This window comes from Eutrigla gurnardus, assembly GCF_963514095.1.
Source record: "Eutrigla gurnardus genome assembly, chromosome: 24".
NCBI classification, from domain to species: Eukaryota; Metazoa; Chordata; class Actinopteri; order Perciformes; family Triglidae; genus Eutrigla; species Eutrigla gurnardus.
Genome location: NC_139935.1, coordinates 10,909,895 through 10,927,960, shown reverse-complemented (window position 1 = coordinate 10,927,960; position 18,066 = coordinate 10,909,895). Strand labels below are relative to the sequence as shown.

The window sequence follows — 18,066 nt, the reverse complement described above, 5'->3', positions numbered from 1 at the left end:
CTCGCGCAATTCTTCCTCTGTATATTCAGGCTCGTACAGGTACGGTTGGGTTTGGATGGAAAAAAACTCCTCATCAGAGTCTTCAAAAGTTTCAGTATATTCTCCAAAAGTGGCCATTTCTGTGAGATTGAAGAAACTAGCACTGCAGGCTACTCTGCGTCTGTAGCAATGACAGCAGGTAAACAAACTATTATAGAACCGGTAACTTATAAGTGCTAGGTTATATCAAAATGCAAGGTTGGTTTTATTTCAAACATTCTATCAACACAGATATGTACATCGATAGTCTGCCGTTACAATTGATTTGCCTCGGGTGCACTGTGGAGTCGGTATGAGTGTTTTTAATGCCATGCTAACTTGAATGATTGACTTGCGCTAGCCATAGCACAAGCTAACTCGGCAACTAGAAGAACTGAATGAAATTTCTTGAAAACGTCTCCAGACGTCTCGAACACACCGGCTGACTTGGAAAATAGGTCTTATGTCCAAAATTCCGAACTATCCCTTTAACTCGTTCCATGTAATGTCAAACATTGGCCAGCAGATGTCGCCATATTTAACTGGATCCATACAATGAACGTTTCCACACATTGCTCCGTATTGATTCAGTGGTTCACAAAGCTTCGGTTTCTCCATCACTACGTGTTGAACCGTCGTTAATAGAAGCGTGTGACGAGTTAACGGAAAGAACCCCGCAGAGAAGTACAACGTCTTGTTTACCTTCCGCTGCTTCCGGTCCGTTTGTTAGCGTCCAAGGCCAAGTCTGAACGTCCTCTCCTCGGCCTCACAGGAATACGTGCGGCCACCGGCTTCAGACGCCATGTTGTCTTCTCCATATTCAGTCCGGTGAAACGTTGGAGAAAACACACGTGTTTCTCCGTGTTGTCATGGCAACATGTGACCTTTATGGGATGCTTTCATACGGTTGTGCTGACATGAAGTGCAGACTGACGGATCCATACAGGATCATTCTAAAGTCAATCACTGTTTCAACTACAGTCCTGTGGACCATCGCACACATATTAGACACTATATATGGCGATAATAACAATAATGATAACAATAATAATAAGCAGGAGACCACAGGGAGTCGGACCCCATCTCAGTAAACTGAAAATACCATCACCAGTGTCTCTTTATCTTATTACTGCCATTTTTTATTCTTTAATATTATATTTATAAATGATAGATACCACTTAAAGTGGTCCAAGACTGATCACATGATGACGTGAAACTACTTGAATTTAAAAACTGGCAAAGTGATTGAGAACAATGATTTGACACGTTGGAGTCAAACATTTCTTTACAACATTAAAGAGACCAATCGGAAACGGAGACAGACTTTGGACTTTTGATTGGAGGAACTGTTTGGTCCCAGAATGCTCTCTGCCAACTCGTCAGCTGTTTGCTCTCAGCTGGAACACAAAAACAAACAATATGACAAAGTTCACAAATATTGCTGTAAATATGGTAAAAAGTGACTTTAAAATACTCACCACTTTTTTAACCGTTAGGAGCTAAATGTGGCAACATGTAGTCGTTCATTTCAGAGTGTGTAACGTGAAAAAACAGACAGATACATCACATGATGTAATATATATGTATTTATTTTCATTTGCACAAAGATTCCAGAGGAGCAGTCGTTGGATGTGAGGATTCCTCCATGTTGGACTTCACCACTAAGAGCCCTGTTCCATGTTATTCTTGTACTATGGAGAGCTTTGTTCCGTTCTATTGACTGGAACACTGTTGATGATGTGAGCCTTACCGTTACACTGAGCCTGCTAGCACTGCTAGTTCACTGGACCATAGATTACCATCCGCATGAACACCTGGGTGATTCATGCATCTGGTTTTAAGTCCAAACACTGGGACTACTATCACTGCCATGCACCAGCATTTTCCAAACACAAACAGTCCTTGAGCTCTTGCTTTGACTTCATGATAGAATTGTGAATAAATAGTGAACGGCACGTCGTAGTCTGTCTTCTCTTTAGTCTGTCTTCACAAATCTCAAACAAACCAACACGCTGAACAGATCTCAGGCTCCTCCAACAAAGCTCCTTAAATGTGTCCTAAACTAAATCACAGCACTTCAAAACCACAACGTACCACATGAAATAGTCTAGAAATCAAATATAGGCATAAAATGGAACAAAGAAATATGAAATGAGAGATTTGTGGTCGATTGTAATTCCAAAACAAATATACAAAGTCAAGATTTCAATGTACTACTTCAACTGCATCGACCTGCTGCATATGTTTCTTATGTTTATTCAGATTGTTTGCTTAGTTATGACCATATTTCTCATCAAAATCTGTTCAGTACAAAAATGAGCAAACTCCCTGAGACAGATGCTTCATCATTATTCTATATACAGACTTTTATTTTGAAATTTACCTTGGATTTACTGATCATCCCATGGCCTCATATTTGTTAGTTTTTGGTATTTTTGTTTCATTTTGGCTTTTTGCTTTCTCTTCTCATCATATAAAACATCGTCATGAATAAAAAGTCACGATAAACAACATTCCTTAAACTAAGTCAAATGACCTCAAAACTTATGACAAAATAGCAAAATCAAGTACAATTGTTATGAAATGAGCAAAATGATTAATAAGAGTAAAATCCTGAAATACAAAATCAAGTACTTGTTTATAAAGTACAACATTAAGTCAACACTTTATGTACAAAATGAAGCAGAATTCTTATGAAATATGAAAATTGGTTCATCACAAAAATAAGCTGTTCATTGGGATTCTCTTCAGCTAAATGTGTCCTGCTGCCCAAATCGACTTCACAACAACAATGAGCCATGTGAACCACAAGGGGGCGCTGACGTGAAGTCATGACGTGAAGTCATGACATGTGACTAACAGATGACATGACATGACATCTGTTAGTCACATGTCATGACTTCACGTCATGACATCTGTTAGTCACATGTCATGACGTGAAGTCATGACATGTGACTAACAGATGAAGTCGGTGTGAAAACGGTCTCTGGGACCTCCAACAGGACTCTGCAGTCCTGGTGCTGGGAGATTTCAACCACGTCTCCATGAAGAAACCTATTACCATAGCAACAACAAGCCTCGCTTCAACAAGGAAGTAAGGCACCTATGCAGTGAGACAAATGCTGCATTTCAATGTGGTGACAAAGACCAATACAAACTCCTTAAATAGCAACTTCAAAAGGCAGCTCAAACAACTGAAGCCACTTCTAGAGTCACACCTGAAAACAAGCTCCAAGTCCATGACTTTAAGGGGGTTTGGCAGGGCCGGCACACAATCACTAACTACAGGACCAAGCATCATGTGAGCCCCCCTTCCTGAGAGGCTGAAGGATTTCTAATAATAATAATAACACATTCAATTTATATCACGCTCTTCTGAACCCAAAGACGCTTTACAGACAAGAGATAAACAGACCATCAGACAAAACAATGAAAGAAAGTGGGTTTGGAGGCGGGACTGGAATATGGTGAGGGACTCAGAATCACTGATGGTTTGGGGAAGGGAGTCCCAGAGCCTGGGAGCTGCCCTGGAGAAGGCTCTGTCCCTGAAGCTGCGGAGGTTGGATTTGTGGATTGAGAGGAGACCGGCTGATGTGGATCTGAGGGCCCGCGAGGGTTGGTAGGGGGGATGAGGTCAGGGAGATGAGGGGGGGTCAGATGGGGGTGTGCCTTCTAGTTGAGGACCAGGATTTTGGAGGGGATGCGGTGGGAGATGGGAAGCCAGTGGAGGTTCTTTAGGACTGGGCTGATGAGACGTGCGGCTGCGTTCTGGACCAGTTGGAGTCTGTTTGTGGAGCTGGAGTTGATGCCGTGGAGGAATGAGTTACAGTCATCCAGACGGGAGGAAATGAAGGCATGAATGAGGATGGAGATGATGAAGAGGAGGGGGCAGAGTACAGATCCCTGGGGAACACCCTGTGTGACTGTGGCTGAGGAAGAGGTGTGGTTATGGAGGGAAATAAAGTGGGATCTGTTGGAGAGGTATGACTGGAGCCAGCTGAGTGCGGTACCTTCCATACTGACGTCTTGGAGCCTGGAGAGCAGAATGTTAGGGCTCACGGTATCGAAGGCTGCGCTCAGATCGAGGAGGGTGAGGATATTGAGGGAACCTGTGTCAGCAGAGGTGAGGAGGTCATTGAGGACTTTGACGAGGGTTGTTTCAGTGGAGGGGCTCAAACAGGTTATTAATGTGGAGATGGGATTGTAATTGTGTCATTTCTACTGTAGATTGGAGTCCAGTGAAGCTCAGACCAGCTCTCTCAGTCTCCCCACCCTAGGTTGGCTGGTCCCCCCTTTTTCAATCTCAGAGCATGATGTCAGAAGGCTGCTCCACCGTCAAAACATCAGGAAAGCGGCAGGGTGCTTACCAGGGTGAAGGAGAACAGCTGGTGAGGTGGTGCCAAGACAACAACCTCATCATCAATACATCTACAAGCAAGGAGCTGATGGTTGACCTCAGAAAGAAGGCAGCCCAACACCTCCCCCTCTCCATCGATGGCCAGCTTGTTGAGAGGGTCTCCTCCTTCTGCTTCTTAGGTCCCACCATACACCAGTCCCTCTCATGGGACCTGAACATCAGTGTCATTGTCAGCAAAGCCCAGCAGAGACTCCACTTCCTCTGTCAGCTGAGGACATTTGGGTTAGCAACAGAGAGAAAGTAGTGCACAGAGCCTCCAAGGCCATTGGCTGCAGTCTGCCTACCATCGCCTCACACTATGACACCAGAATCATCAGGAAGGCTAGAAACATCCCCACTGACCCCTCCCACCCAGCACATCACCTGTTCACTCTTTTACCATCAGGGAAGAGGTACAGAAGCATCACCAGCAGATCCTCACGCTTCAGAGATAGCACCTAGCTCCAAACCCCCCACTTCAACATGGACATCTTTTCATGTCCAGAGTAATAACAATATAGTAGAAATGTGATGAGTCATATTTCCAGAGGAACATGCGTATGAACATGAGCTGGTGTCGGTGTGTTAGAAACCCATGTGGATGTGAGAGGAGCTCCTTGGAGGTGCTACTCTGCTCCCCGAGCTCCTTCCTGTTCAGTCGGCCCTCCTTCAGCTGCACCAACGCCCAGGTTGTAGTAATCCGGCTCCACGTCCTCCCGTCTGCCCGGCCTCTGCCCCCTGCTGGCCTGGAGAGACGTGACGGCACACAGACATGTGACTTCCTGCATGGCTCCTCTCTCCAGGTCAATGAACACAGACTGAGTCAGTGCTCTCAACAACAGACATGTGTCAGTACCTTACAGTAGAAGTAAAGGCCGACCTGCGCCGACAGCAGAATCAGCGGCACGGTGACCGCTCGGATGATGACAGGTCTCAGATCTGATGATCAAACACATGGACAGTCATCACATGACTCATCATGACTCCAACAGCTGCCATTCAACACAAACGAGGGACCTGGCATTCTGTCCTCCAGTCCATTGTTTGCTGTCACCATTTACAGACCTGGTTTCACTTTGTTCACTAGATCAGGGCTGGATTCCAGAAAGCAGGTTTAGTTCAAACTCTGAGTTTGTTAAGCCTGAGAAGAGGGACACTCTGGGTCCTCTGTTCCACAAAGACAGTGGCTGTGTTCGAAATGCCATACTAACGTCCTACTCGTACTCAATTGTGACGTAAATTTGAGTACGTAGTGCGTTCACATACAATAGTATGTGAATTTGTGTACGCGAGAAATGCCCGGATGTATACTGCATTGGCAAGAATTTCTGAGTATACAGCGGACCTTGCTAAATCTACTCAACTTCCCCAAAATGCATTGCGGCTCTTCTGACTTCTGAAAAGTTTTGGATAATGGCGGACGACTGCGGTGATTCTGGCGACAGCGTACACATGTAAGTATACTGTAACATGACTTTTATGTTTCCAGCTGACTTTTAAATCGTATTGATAATGAACGTTACTTTATTGTTGTTGGAATTGTACGTTAACGTTACGAATCGAAGGTCCTGCCAGCCGGCTAGCCTACTGACGGTAATTTACCATAGGGGTTAGCGAGCGTAAGCGAAGCGGAAATGTGCCGTTTTTACCGACGTTAACTAATAATATAGTGCTTATGTTAAACTGTGGTTATATATTTACTAACGGTGATTAATAACGCCGTGCACCGTTGTCCGTTAAAGGGACGGATGCAGACACCGAGCGCCTCATTCAGTGGAGGGAACGATGAGGAGACGTTCACCGGCAGGAGGAATGCTGCTCTGAGAGGCTTCACTTAAGAAAATGTGGTTTAAATGTTATAATTCTTATATGCAGGGCTTAACAACTACTGGTGCATATTTAGCTACTCAATGATATAAGGTTGAACACCAGCGTATATAGATGGGAGATGTACTGCTTTTCTGAGATGTCTACCTGAAACGTTCTGTTTAACAGTTATTTTAGTCGGCAAGAAATCATCAATGAACTGTAACACTTTTCTACGTGCTGTTCTTCATATAGGATGTTTATTGAAGAACATGGGATGGAGGGAAGGTGGAGCCGGATGGACAAAGAAGAAGTGGGAGACCCTCAAGCAGAAATACAAGGTGAGTTGGAAGCAGTTTAAAGTATTGAACTCTACAGCATAAAAGAAACCAGATGAAATTGTCTTTCTTATAAATAATCAGGCAAAGGCATTGCTGGGTAATATCTACAATGTGTTAAAACATCAGAGTCCATGAAGTTTTACTTATAAACTGCATACTGATAAACACAAATAAAACCTCAACAATAATCATGTTCCTGCAACACAGGGATCTGGACATTTGGAGCAGACACTGCAGCTGCGAGCCTCTGAGGATGTCCCAGGACTGCTGGAGACCCTGAGGATGTCCCAGGACTGCTGGAGCCTCTGAGGATATCAAAGGACTGCTGGAGCCTCTGAGGATGTACCAGGACTGCTGGAGCCTCTGAGGATATCCCAAGACTGCTGGAGCCTCTGAGGATATCCCAGGACTGCTGGAGCCTCTGAGGATGTCCCAGGACTGCTGGAGTGGCTCGGCTTCATCGCTGCCACCCCCATCACCACCGTGGAACTATGGACATGGAACCCATCTGTTCTGTTAGTAAGCAGTGGACGAGGTTCTCAGTGGAACGCCTTGAAAGACAGAAGTCCTTCCTTAAATCCCCTTCCCGAAGTAGAGGCCCAGCGGGGGAACATGAGGATTGACCTGCAGTACGGCCGTCTGGCACCAACCTGTAACAGAAAACACAAGATATTACATTTATTCTGAATGTTTTCCTATTCATTTGTTGATAAACTACTTATTTATTCTTATCATACACGTATTGCAACCTATAACATGGATTATTTGTCTAATAAATGATTCACTAATATCCCACTTGCTTGTACTTGTTTATTTTTATCACACCAAACTCATGCATGATACTATTAAAACCACTTATATTAGCCTACATGTAGCCTACATTTGTTTATGCATGCATATGCACATCTATTGATAATCAAATAATAAAGGAACGTATTTAAACCAGATAAGTCATATTACTTACTTCAGAGGGAAATCCAAATTCCATGTATGTGAATAATGTAGCTCCTCCGACGGGCAGATTGCCTGCGTCGTCTCCGCGGTGAAGGTGCTGGTGTTCCGTGGTCAGAGGTATAATACGATCTATGAACGGACGATTAATGATCGATAAAAGCTGCTTAATAGTCGCGATTGATGGCGAGTGAAGGCAGCTACTCAGGTAAGAGGAAGAAAGAGGGAAAGCGTGGGAGCCCGCATATATAATAAACTGTAGAAAACATTTAACAATTGTAATTTGACTAAAAAAATATTTAGAAATATTAAATTAACTGTAATAATAATCATGCTTTAAATTTTGATAAGTAATTAATATTAAACGGGAGCTAGAACCGCTAACGTAATCGATTCGGTTACGTGAGAGAAGATGAGGACGAGATGTCAATAAAGTTAAAAAAAAACAAAAAAATGTAGTATGAGATGTGTATACTTCAGTGTGAACAGTCTGAGGGTAACAGCATACTCAAATGTTCATTTAGTAGGCAGTATGCAGTACATACACGTTGAGTATGTAGTAGGCAGTACGTTAGTATGGCATTTCGAACACAGCCAGTGAACCTAAACCTCCACCTAATAGATATGGAAGCACATTGATTGGAGCAGCCTGACGTCGGGACACGATGTTCAGAATCAGAATCAGAAAGGAGTTTATTGCCGAGCATGGGCAGACTGGCAATCTGGCATCAGATTAAAACCATATGTCTTAGGCTGCCTGTTTGCACAATATTCTTCTGCTTCATTTTCAGCTGCAGCCACATTCTTTTTGTGTCTGTGGGATTAAACCTAAATCTAAAAGAATATTATTACATTTCACTTCTTTCAGTCATGCTAATCAGGAATTGAACAGTCAGCTTACCTACGACAGTGACAGAGAGCAGACGGCTCTCAGAGGAGAAGTTATGAGAAAGAACATGGATGTGATAAACACAGCTGTAGCGTCCCTGGTGGGCGGGCTCTGCAGCAGGAAACAGGAAGTGGGCAGTGTGATTGACAGCTGGCTGGGTGTAGTTGTGTGCTGAGTTGGAGGAGGTGAAGGTGAGCTGGAAGGAGCCTCCTGGGTACTGTGGCTGGACGGAGCAGAAGACGATGAAGGTGGAGCCCCTGAACGCCTGAAACCCCTGCTGCTGGGCCTCGGAGACCCCGTCCATGGAGGAGGACACGGAGATGTTTGGCTGCAGCAGCAGGTCTGTAAAGACAGAGATGATGAACGGTCACATGAGGCTCGTTGGAGATGAACTGCTCCTCGCCTGGAAAGTAGACGAGATCAGGCGGCAGCAGCAGGAGGCGGAGCCTAAAAGCTGCCGTCCAGTCCAACACTTTCCAGCAGCCTTCATAGACGTCACAGGAAGTCATAGAAACAGTTACATCCTGTTAGATGCTACCTGTAGTTTGTGACCACGTTCAGATTGATATATTTTTTAAGAATTCATTTGGATTTATTCATATTTGTTCATAAATATCTGGAAATGTGTGTATGTTGCATTTTATTCTCTCCTTTCCTCTTTTGATGTCTGCCTCGTAAAGAATGATGTAACTACTTGTTTTGATAAGTGCTAAATAAATATCCCTTATTATTGTCTTTATAGTTATGGTTAATATTATTATCAAACACAAAATATGTGTTTGAAAACTTTTATTGCACAACATGAGACTTATAGCCCACGATCTAGCGTTAAATATTAGAATGAGATCAAGATACGCTGTGGAAACAGGAAGTGATGTCACAGGTCTGACAAACAGACAGACAGACAGACAGACAGGTGTGTCCTGCCAGGTGAAGCTCAGCAGTCTATGGAGGGTCTGAAGCTTCCAGAAACCAGCCCACTTCTCTACATTCTAGGACGTCATTGTCCTGGAGAACTTTACAGTTCAGTCCAGTGGAAACCACTGACTGTCACTGGGACAGAGGAAGGAACATACTGGGAACACTGCTGTCATAGATGATGTCACTGAGGAGCTTACCTGAGCAGGTGAGATTACTTTTGTTGTGTAACGTAACACGTTAGTTTCGTGCGTCAAGCAATCAGTAACAGTTATTTTTTTTTTTAAAGTAATCCGTTATTTTAAGAATTTCTCCGGATATGGAAAGGAAAATCCCGACTGCAGCCTGCTTTTTGTCAGACAGCAGTGTGCCACCTGCGGATGTGTCAGCGGAGGCGCAGCGCTGTGATGCGTCTGTAGCCTGCTGCAGACCTACGTTACCTGTGTCAGCGCTTCAATACCCCAACACCCTCCAGCGCACCCGTGGAGTCTCGTTCTTACTCCCAGGAGAAATCGACTGTCGGACAGACGTTTCGAAAATCTTCTTCTGCTACGTTTTAATCACTATTTTCAAGAGTAAATGTAAGTGGACGATGGTAAAGTGAATTTAGGCCTGTGACACTTGAATAGTATTTTAGTTCGGCTATTAGGCTATTTGTCATTTGCCTGTGTGCCAGTGAGCGATTTTATTCGGCCTGTTATCATTTTTGTTCGACATAGATCCAGCTGTTAAAATCTCTGTTAGATCGTTGACTGGTCGTTAATTTCTAAATGGATCTGAATCTGCTACCTGTTTACCTCAGATTGTGTTTACAAGTAAGCACACTTTATGCACTTTCATAACTGCGTTCGGGTTGAAAAAAATTCAGGAGTTACCTAATCTTGTTTGGTGCTCATATATAGGCTACCTGGGCTGGGTAGGTGTGAATTTTGATTAATATGTTGTGTGATAAAAAAAAAAATTAATTAATAAAGCGCTATGCGGCATATTGCTAACTGTCTTTATTGTTATCCTGCAAAGTTAATTTGGTTGGATGACTGACGTTACTCATCATTGTCACAACTTCTCGGTGCGTTTAAAGGCGGCTGTGTGTATCAGTTAAGTTGCAGCATGTGCGAGGCGCTGCAAACGGCTTTTAATTTTTGGTAATGCATGAGTACTCTAACGCGTTACTTTTATTCACAGGTAACGCTGTAACGTAACTGATTACTTTTAATTGATGGTAACGTTGTAACCTAATTGATTACTTTCCAAAGTAACTATACCCAACACTGGTCATAGATGATGTCACTGAGGGGTTTACCTGAGCAGGTGAGATTCAGGATGAAAGAAGAGTACACTGATTTTACACACTCCCTCACAGTGGATCCAGAATGAACACAGTCAGACCTGATCCTCCACACAGGTCTGACTGAGGACTCCTTTCTCCGTCCTCCAGAAACAGCATAGCCACAGTCCAGCTCTCTACAGGCAACAGCTGCTTTCTTCAGGGTCCAGTCATCGCCATCCACTGGTCTCCAGTCTCCCTGACGTCTCACCTCCAGTGTTCCAGCACAGCGACTGGCTCCTCCCACCAACTTGACATCATCAGGCTCTGAACAGAAAGAAGAGAGTCGTCAGTCAAAGAGCAAAGTGAGTTTGATGAGAACAGAAATGAACCAGATCAAAGCTGCAGCTCCTCTTCTACCTGAGCAGGTGAGTCCAACAGCTTTGCCAGGTGAGCAGGTGTTTCTATCTGAGCCTGAGCTTCTACAGTCCAGGAGAGCAGACTCATGGCCTCCACACTGGAACTCTTTGGTCCACGTTGGAGCCCCCACGTCTCCATAGAGCGCCCCCTGGAGGACTGAAGGAGCCCCACAGCCAAGCTCCCTACAGACCACCTCTGCATCCTGCTGGTCAAAGTCAGCTTCACACACTGAGGACCACCACTGGTTGGACTGGTTGGACTTCACCTCCAGTCTGCCTGAGCACCGACTAGTCCCATTCAGCAGCCTGACAGAGTCTGGAGAGATGATAGAAGATCAAATAGAGAGAGAGAAAAGACACCAGACACCAGAGAAAAAGATGTCATGAAACTATTCAGTGATTCAAACTGGACTCAAAACAATTCCACCATCAGTTCATCATGAACACCAGAACACATGGTTACAACACCACAGCCTGCAGCCATGTTCCATCACATTCCTGTGTACTCGTGGCTTAAGGGTGAAGCTGATGTGGTCTCTGTCCCACTGTGACACCGAGGTCCACAAGCAGACAACACAACACTTCACTAACTGTGGATGCTCCACGTAATAAGGCAGGGAGACACCAACTGTGCCACGTTAACACCATATCAGCCGTGTGACAAAGAAATGTGTTGCACTCTCTTCACACAGCACTGCTGTTGCAGAATAGTGGGGACGTCCATGTTCTCCCTCATGGTCCTCATGCAGCCGCTAACCTGTGATGATCACATTAGAGCTGCACAGTTTGATGTGTGCATAAAAGCACCAGATGGTCAACGCTTCATCGGCCATCGAGCTCATTTAACACTGAATGAGTCAGGGAGGATTCAGATCCATCTGGCAGATAGAAACAGATGAAAGGGCACGGAGAATCCCAGGATGCTGCTGCAAACATGTCTGCCACTGTCATCCCTCTGAGGAGAGCCTTGGATGAGGACATGACATGAAAAACCTCCATTAACATGAACTAATCAATTCTAAAATGGACTGGAAGCCAGTGAAATGACCTGAGCACAGCTGTTATATGGTTCTACTTCCTGTTTGTAGTTCTCTACTGAAAGGAGTTTGGTAAGACTTTAGATGGAAATGAGGAACGAGAGATGAAAGGTCACATTTACCCTCCGTTCAACAAGATGGACCCTTAAAACAGGAAGTGATGTCACAGGTCTGACAGACAGACAGACAGACAGGTGTGTCCTGCCAGGTGAAGCTCAGCAGTCTATGGAGGGTCTGAAGCTTCCAGAAACCAGCCCACTTCTCTACATTCTAGGACGTCATTGTCCTGGAGAACTTTACAGTTCAGTCCAGTGGAAACCACTGACTGTCACTGGGACAGAGGAAGGAACATACTGGGAACACTGCTGTCATAGATGATGTCATAGATGATGTCACTGAGGGGCTTACCTGAGCAGGTGAGATTCAGGATGTAGGAAGTGGAGAATGATGTTGCACACTCCCTCAGAGTGGATCCAGAATGAACACAGTCAGATGTGATCCTCCACACAGGTCTGACTGAGGACTCCTTTCTCGATTCTACAGAAACAGCAGACCCACAGTCCAGCTCTCTACAGACAACAGCTGCTTCCTTCAGGGTCCAGCCATCGCCAACCACTGGTCTCCAGTCTTCCTGATGTCTCATCTTCAGTGTTCCAGCACAGCGACTGGCTCCTCCCACTAACCTGACATCATCAGGCTCTGAACAGAAAAAAGAGAGTCGTCAGTCAAAGAGAAAAGGGTCATTTCGTGCCAACTCAGCCACCCATGTACATGACACCTCTCAGATTTTGCTGAAAAGCGGTGAAAATATGCCTTATGTTACCAAACAAAGGAATCTGAAGTTTCAGGTCAATATCTCAAACGGTTTAATTTCATTTCATTTCATTTTTTTGAATTTCAAGTGCCACGCCCCTTTTTGACACATTGGAATTTCACATTTCATTTGTTGGCATTTTTGGAGGCCCATAACTTCTGTTCTAGAATCAGAAGAATCAACATTCCTTACTGTGTGGGTGAGAGGTGGGTCACCAAAGTCCTAAAAAAATTTGACGGCATGTGTGATTTTTCACTGTTTGGGTGCCCCTAGCGATGCACGGTGGTGTAGTGGGTAGCACTGTCGCCTCAGAGCGAGTGAGCAGAGTTCCTTCTGTGTGGAGTTTGCATGTTCTCCCCGTGTAAGCGTGGGTTCTCTCCGGGTATTCTGGCTTCCTCCCACAGTCCAAAGACATGCAGGATGGGGATAGGTTAATTGCTGAATCTAAATTGCCCGTAGGTGTGAATGTGAGCATGAATGGTTGTTTGTCTCTACATGTCCGCCCTGTGATAGACTGGCGTCCTGTCCAGGGTGTACCCTGCCTTCGCCCAATGTCAGCTGGGATTGGCTCCAGCCCCCCCGCGACCCTGAATACAGGATAAGCGGTAGAAAATGGATGAATGGGTGCCCCTAGCATCATGATTAATGATCATATTTATTCTAAACAGGATTATTTGTTACATTTGGGAACTTTGAAGAAAATGAATTTGAAGGGTACCACTGGTGGGGGTTTTATGGGGGTGCAAAAACCCTTTCGGGCAGAGGTGACTCTTTTGGAATCCCATATTTGGACCCCCAAATGACCATGTGGGCACTTGATGATCCTAATGGGATTCATACCAGATAAAGATACATATTTGTTCTTTCTTTTAATGAAATAAAACCTTTGACTTTGAAGCTCCATAATATGAATTTTATTCTTCATAATGGACCATTTTGGACATTTTTTCCAGAAGTCTGGAATGTAGATCGGGAGAATTTAGTGATGATAAAGCATGAAAATAGTGGAATTTCCCATACACTGGAGTGAGACTATTGGTGTTTCAGAGTGTGATCTCCTTCACAATCAAATATCTTTGGTGGAACGTCAAGATAACGGCATCGTCGTCTTCTTCACTTTTCAATGATACTTGCTTTGAGGTAAGTCTCGTTATCTGCCAACGATATAATACGGTGTTTAATGTTAAATGAAGTTTAAGTGTGTCGTGATTCCTTTTTCCTCACGTTACCTTTTCCAACAAGTTTATAATGGAAAGCTGGTCAGCTAGTTAGCACGTCAGCTAACGTGACTGAATTGTGTATTAACGTTAGCCTACAATCAACGTCAGTTCAGAGGTAATTATGAAGAAGGAGCGCTGACCCAGCAGATAATATCTGGACACTTCTTTTCCAGAATGAGAGCTCAAAGAGGAAGACGCTATCTATGTAGCACAGCTAGCGTCAGGGCTGAGGTGCAGATGGAGCTGGGCCTGGCTAAAGGTTGAGACAAGAAATTAATTAGAGCCATCCCATGTCTCATAATTACTGACGATACTTTATTTGAGCACAGGGTGTCTGTAGGTCCTGAGATATGTCCTTTGTGCTTTTAGAATATGCATATGTATGAGTACTTTAAATGTATATACTGTAATTAGATTGATGAATGATTGCTTCAGAGCCTCTGCTGGGTTTGTATGATTACATGTACTGTAATAAGTGTTTGTGTGCTTATTGTTGTTGATCTGTAACTGCTAGTGCTGTCAATTGATTAAAAAAAATTAACTAATTAATTTGCCGTTATTAATGGCAATTAATCGCAAGTATGTTATAATGGATATTTAAATGTAAAATGATGGAATTTATGTAGAATGAACACAAAGGAAGTATTTAAATTTAAATACTATTTTTAGCAGCTTTTTTAACTTTAAGCACAGATTCTCTCATGTGAACTACAGATTTCCAAAGAAACCATCAAGGCCATCAAAATTAACTGTCAGCTTGAAAAAGGCATATTTCTTATATGCACTAACAGAACATTTCAAAAAGGTCCACAATAGAACATGCAAATATGGAAAAAAGAACAAGGAAATATTCTGCTGTGAAGTCAGAATGATAAATCCTTTTCACTCCATAGAACAACAATTCAGCTTAGTCCTCCTTTACATTCAGCCCGTTACTGAGACAGACCAGTCTGTTTACATTGTCAGAGGACAAAGCAGCACACGCCACATCTAGTGTTTCTCATGCAGACAAATTACCGGGATAATTAAAAAAAACTGCTCTGCGATCGCGATCGCCCCCCTCCCCTCCCCGCTGACGCCGCAGCCTCAGCCAAAATCTTAAACCCCGATTATGCTTCCGCGTAGTGATCACGCAACGGCCACACAATGGCCATGCAGTTGCTTGGAGACCGTGATGGTTCTGCATTGGGTTTACGTGTCGAAATGCAATTCAACGCCACACCGGTAAAGGGCGCTATGTTTTTTGTAAAGTCTGACCGACCGACCGAGACTCTTGACGTATATTGTCGTTAGCCTCGTTATAGCCTATTTGTTTACTTTTCGGCTTTAAACATCCATTATTTTTCAGAACTTGGTGTTTTATTTCTTTGTGCAAAAGCGACAAGGTGCAAACAATAAAACGAGGTGAAACAATAAAAGTAGCCTATTAAAAGTTTAAATGGCGGTGTTTATGAGTGGAAACCGGATAGCGGTCTCCAGCGGATGTAGTTAGCGGACCAATCACAGCCGATGCCGCTGCGTTGGTGTTGCGTTGGTGTTGGGTCGCCTCGACGCGCGTCTAGGATTTTTGGGAGGTGCACGTCAGGCCCTTGCGTTGGACGTAAGGGGGTTCTGCAAGGACGTAAGGGGTCCGCAAGCCCCCTTGCGTTGTGTTGACGCGGAAGCATAACTTGGGCTTTACGCTGAACTCCGTTAAAAACTAATGGCTAACGGCTCTGTGGCACACGTTGTCATAGGTCTTACATCAGCCGCCACGGGAAGTAAACAAAACACAGCTGCATTAATTACGTTAAAAAAAATAATGCATTAAATATTTCATAATTAACGCAAAGATTAACGCGTTTTTGACAGCACTAGTTACTACATTTGTATTTTTTACCTGAAGAAAATCTTGTCTTTACCCTTACGTACACCAGAATGCTTCTTTATGTGTTAAAACCACAGAAAAATCTTCTTGGGGGGTGGTTTACTCAGGTTTATTTGGCAAAATATGTCACCTTTTTCAGCCCCTCTGAGTTTGCAGGTCTGGAAAAAGAAAAGAGACATCCAAAGCTATTTCCCCACCTAGAGAGTAAGTAGTAGCGTAGCTGCTAGACAGTGGGGTTGCTGGGCAGTGTCCCGACCAAAGCTGAGACCCAACTTCAGCCCTTGTGTGCATAAAAGCACCAGATGTGATCAATGATGCATGTGAATCAAATCCTTTAAAAAGTAGGAATAGAAATACATGAAAAGAAGCAACCAACTAGTTAGAATCTATAAGACAAGTCAATAAAAAACTAAAGGATAAATAAAGTATAGTAAAAGCAACAGGTGACATGTAGGTTAAAACCAATAAAAAGAAAGAACACGATAAAAGTAATAATCCAGACCTTCAACCAGACTCCTGGGGCCCGGGACCTGAACCTTTAGGTCAGTTACCATAGTAACTGACCTAACCTGCTCGCTGGCAGGTTTGCTTCAACAAACCCTGAGTTTCTCCTACATGTCTCTGCCTTTTTCCGGAATCTGAACCAACTGAAAACAATGTCCGTCCTTTCCTCGTCAACCATCAAGATGGAAATAAAAGTGATTCTAGCAGCTTTATGTCGGGAGAGGATTTTGATTACTTAGAAGAAAATTACCGTTTTTCCTACTGATCACATATCTAAACAATATTCTCCAACATTTCATATCGTGGACATAATCCAGATTCTTTGCAGAGCTCTTAGGTTTTTTGCAAACGGGAGTTTCTTTGTTGAAATAGCATCTTATATTTACTGTTTAATATGTGAAATATGATTAAAATCATATGCCTTAGTCTACGTATTTGTGCAATATTGTTATGCTTAATTTTCAGCTGCAGCCACTTTCTTTTGTGCCTGGGGGGATTGCACCGATATCAAAGTGATTATTTGCTAACAGTGCTACTTTGTGAACCACGGGAGTTGAACCTCTGTCGCCTGAACCGTAGGCAGCGTTGCTAACCATTACACCACAGTGTGAGGCTGAAAGTAAAGACTTATCACCTTTAGATCAATCAACTGTTTCATTCAGTTATACACATTAAGTCAGGCAGTGATTATCTGCCACGCCAACTGTCTCTACTTTGATGCAGTTACGTTGGTCCGCTTTCTAAGGATGACCTCGTTTTCTACATAAAAACTCAGTAATATCTCTAACTCTCTCCCGGTTGCCATGGTGAATCGTAGTATCGGAGATCCATTGATGATGGCTTTGTAGAGTCGGCAGGCACGTGCGTAACTCAGACTTTACATCCTCAGAGTTAATTCAGAACAGCTGTTCTGGAACAGAAAACTCAGATTTGCCCATCTCAGAGTTGGTCGACTCAGAGTTCAGGGTTCGGTTCAGAGTTGGTTGAGCCTGCTTTCTGGAACGGGCCCTGGACGGTGCCGCTAGAAAGTAATGTTTCCAGTTTAGTTTTAAAGGACAAGCCTGTCAGAGAGATATTGGGGTCCCAGACCATGTAGGGTCTTAAAAACACCATCAACATGAACAAATCAATTCTAAAATGGACCGGAAGCCAGTGAAATGACCGGAGCACAGCTGTTACATGGTCCTACTTCCTGTTTGTACTCTGTTATCTACTGAACAGTTTTCTTGCAGAGGCCAAGGGAAGCCAGGCTTCCTCAGTTTTTTAAGAATATAACCATCATTTAATAAAAAGTTGCTTTGTGTTCATCTCTTGATAAACTAGCTATTTTATTAAGCGCGATTATGGAGGGTGGAGATTTGGAGTATTTAGTAAAAAATAATTTTACTAAACTGCCTCTACAACAGCAAATCTGGATTAAATCTGACGGCCGGCCAACACCAAAACTAGAGCTCCGTAGCTCCGTAGTACGGAGTCCTTACGGAGAGGAAGAAAGGTTTTCGGACCTTTAATGAGGAGAATTACGTCCGCACTGAGTGGCTAGCTGGTAGCACCAAGCTACAGCGGCTATTCTGCTGGCCCTGTCTCCTTTTTGACAAGGATTCCTGCTCCCTCAATAA

The 18,066-nt window shown here is 43.8% G+C and overlaps 2 protein-coding genes across 3 annotated transcripts in view; one reads left to right on the top strand and one right to left on the bottom strand.

Moving 5' to 3' along the window:
• The window catches only part of LOC311010061 (scavenger receptor cysteine-rich type 1 protein M130-like), a gene marked incomplete at both ends in the record, with an annotated part of 155,385 nt that overhangs the window by 95,400 nt on the left and 41,919 nt on the right, over positions 1–18,066 (bottom strand). The window contains 2 exons of the mRNA XM_084004542.1: positions 11,007–11,321; positions 12,451–12,741. Of these exons, the coding sequence (XP_083860668.1) occupies positions 11,007–11,321; positions 12,451–12,741 (606 nt within the window). The remainder of the gene's footprint in view (positions 1–11,006; positions 11,322–12,450; positions 12,742–18,066) is intronic.
• LOC311009672 (uncharacterized protein) overlaps positions 1–18,066 on the top strand; it is a 54,319-nt gene that overhangs the window by 22,995 nt on the left and 13,258 nt on the right. The gene's annotated exons all lie outside the window — the stretch shown is intronic.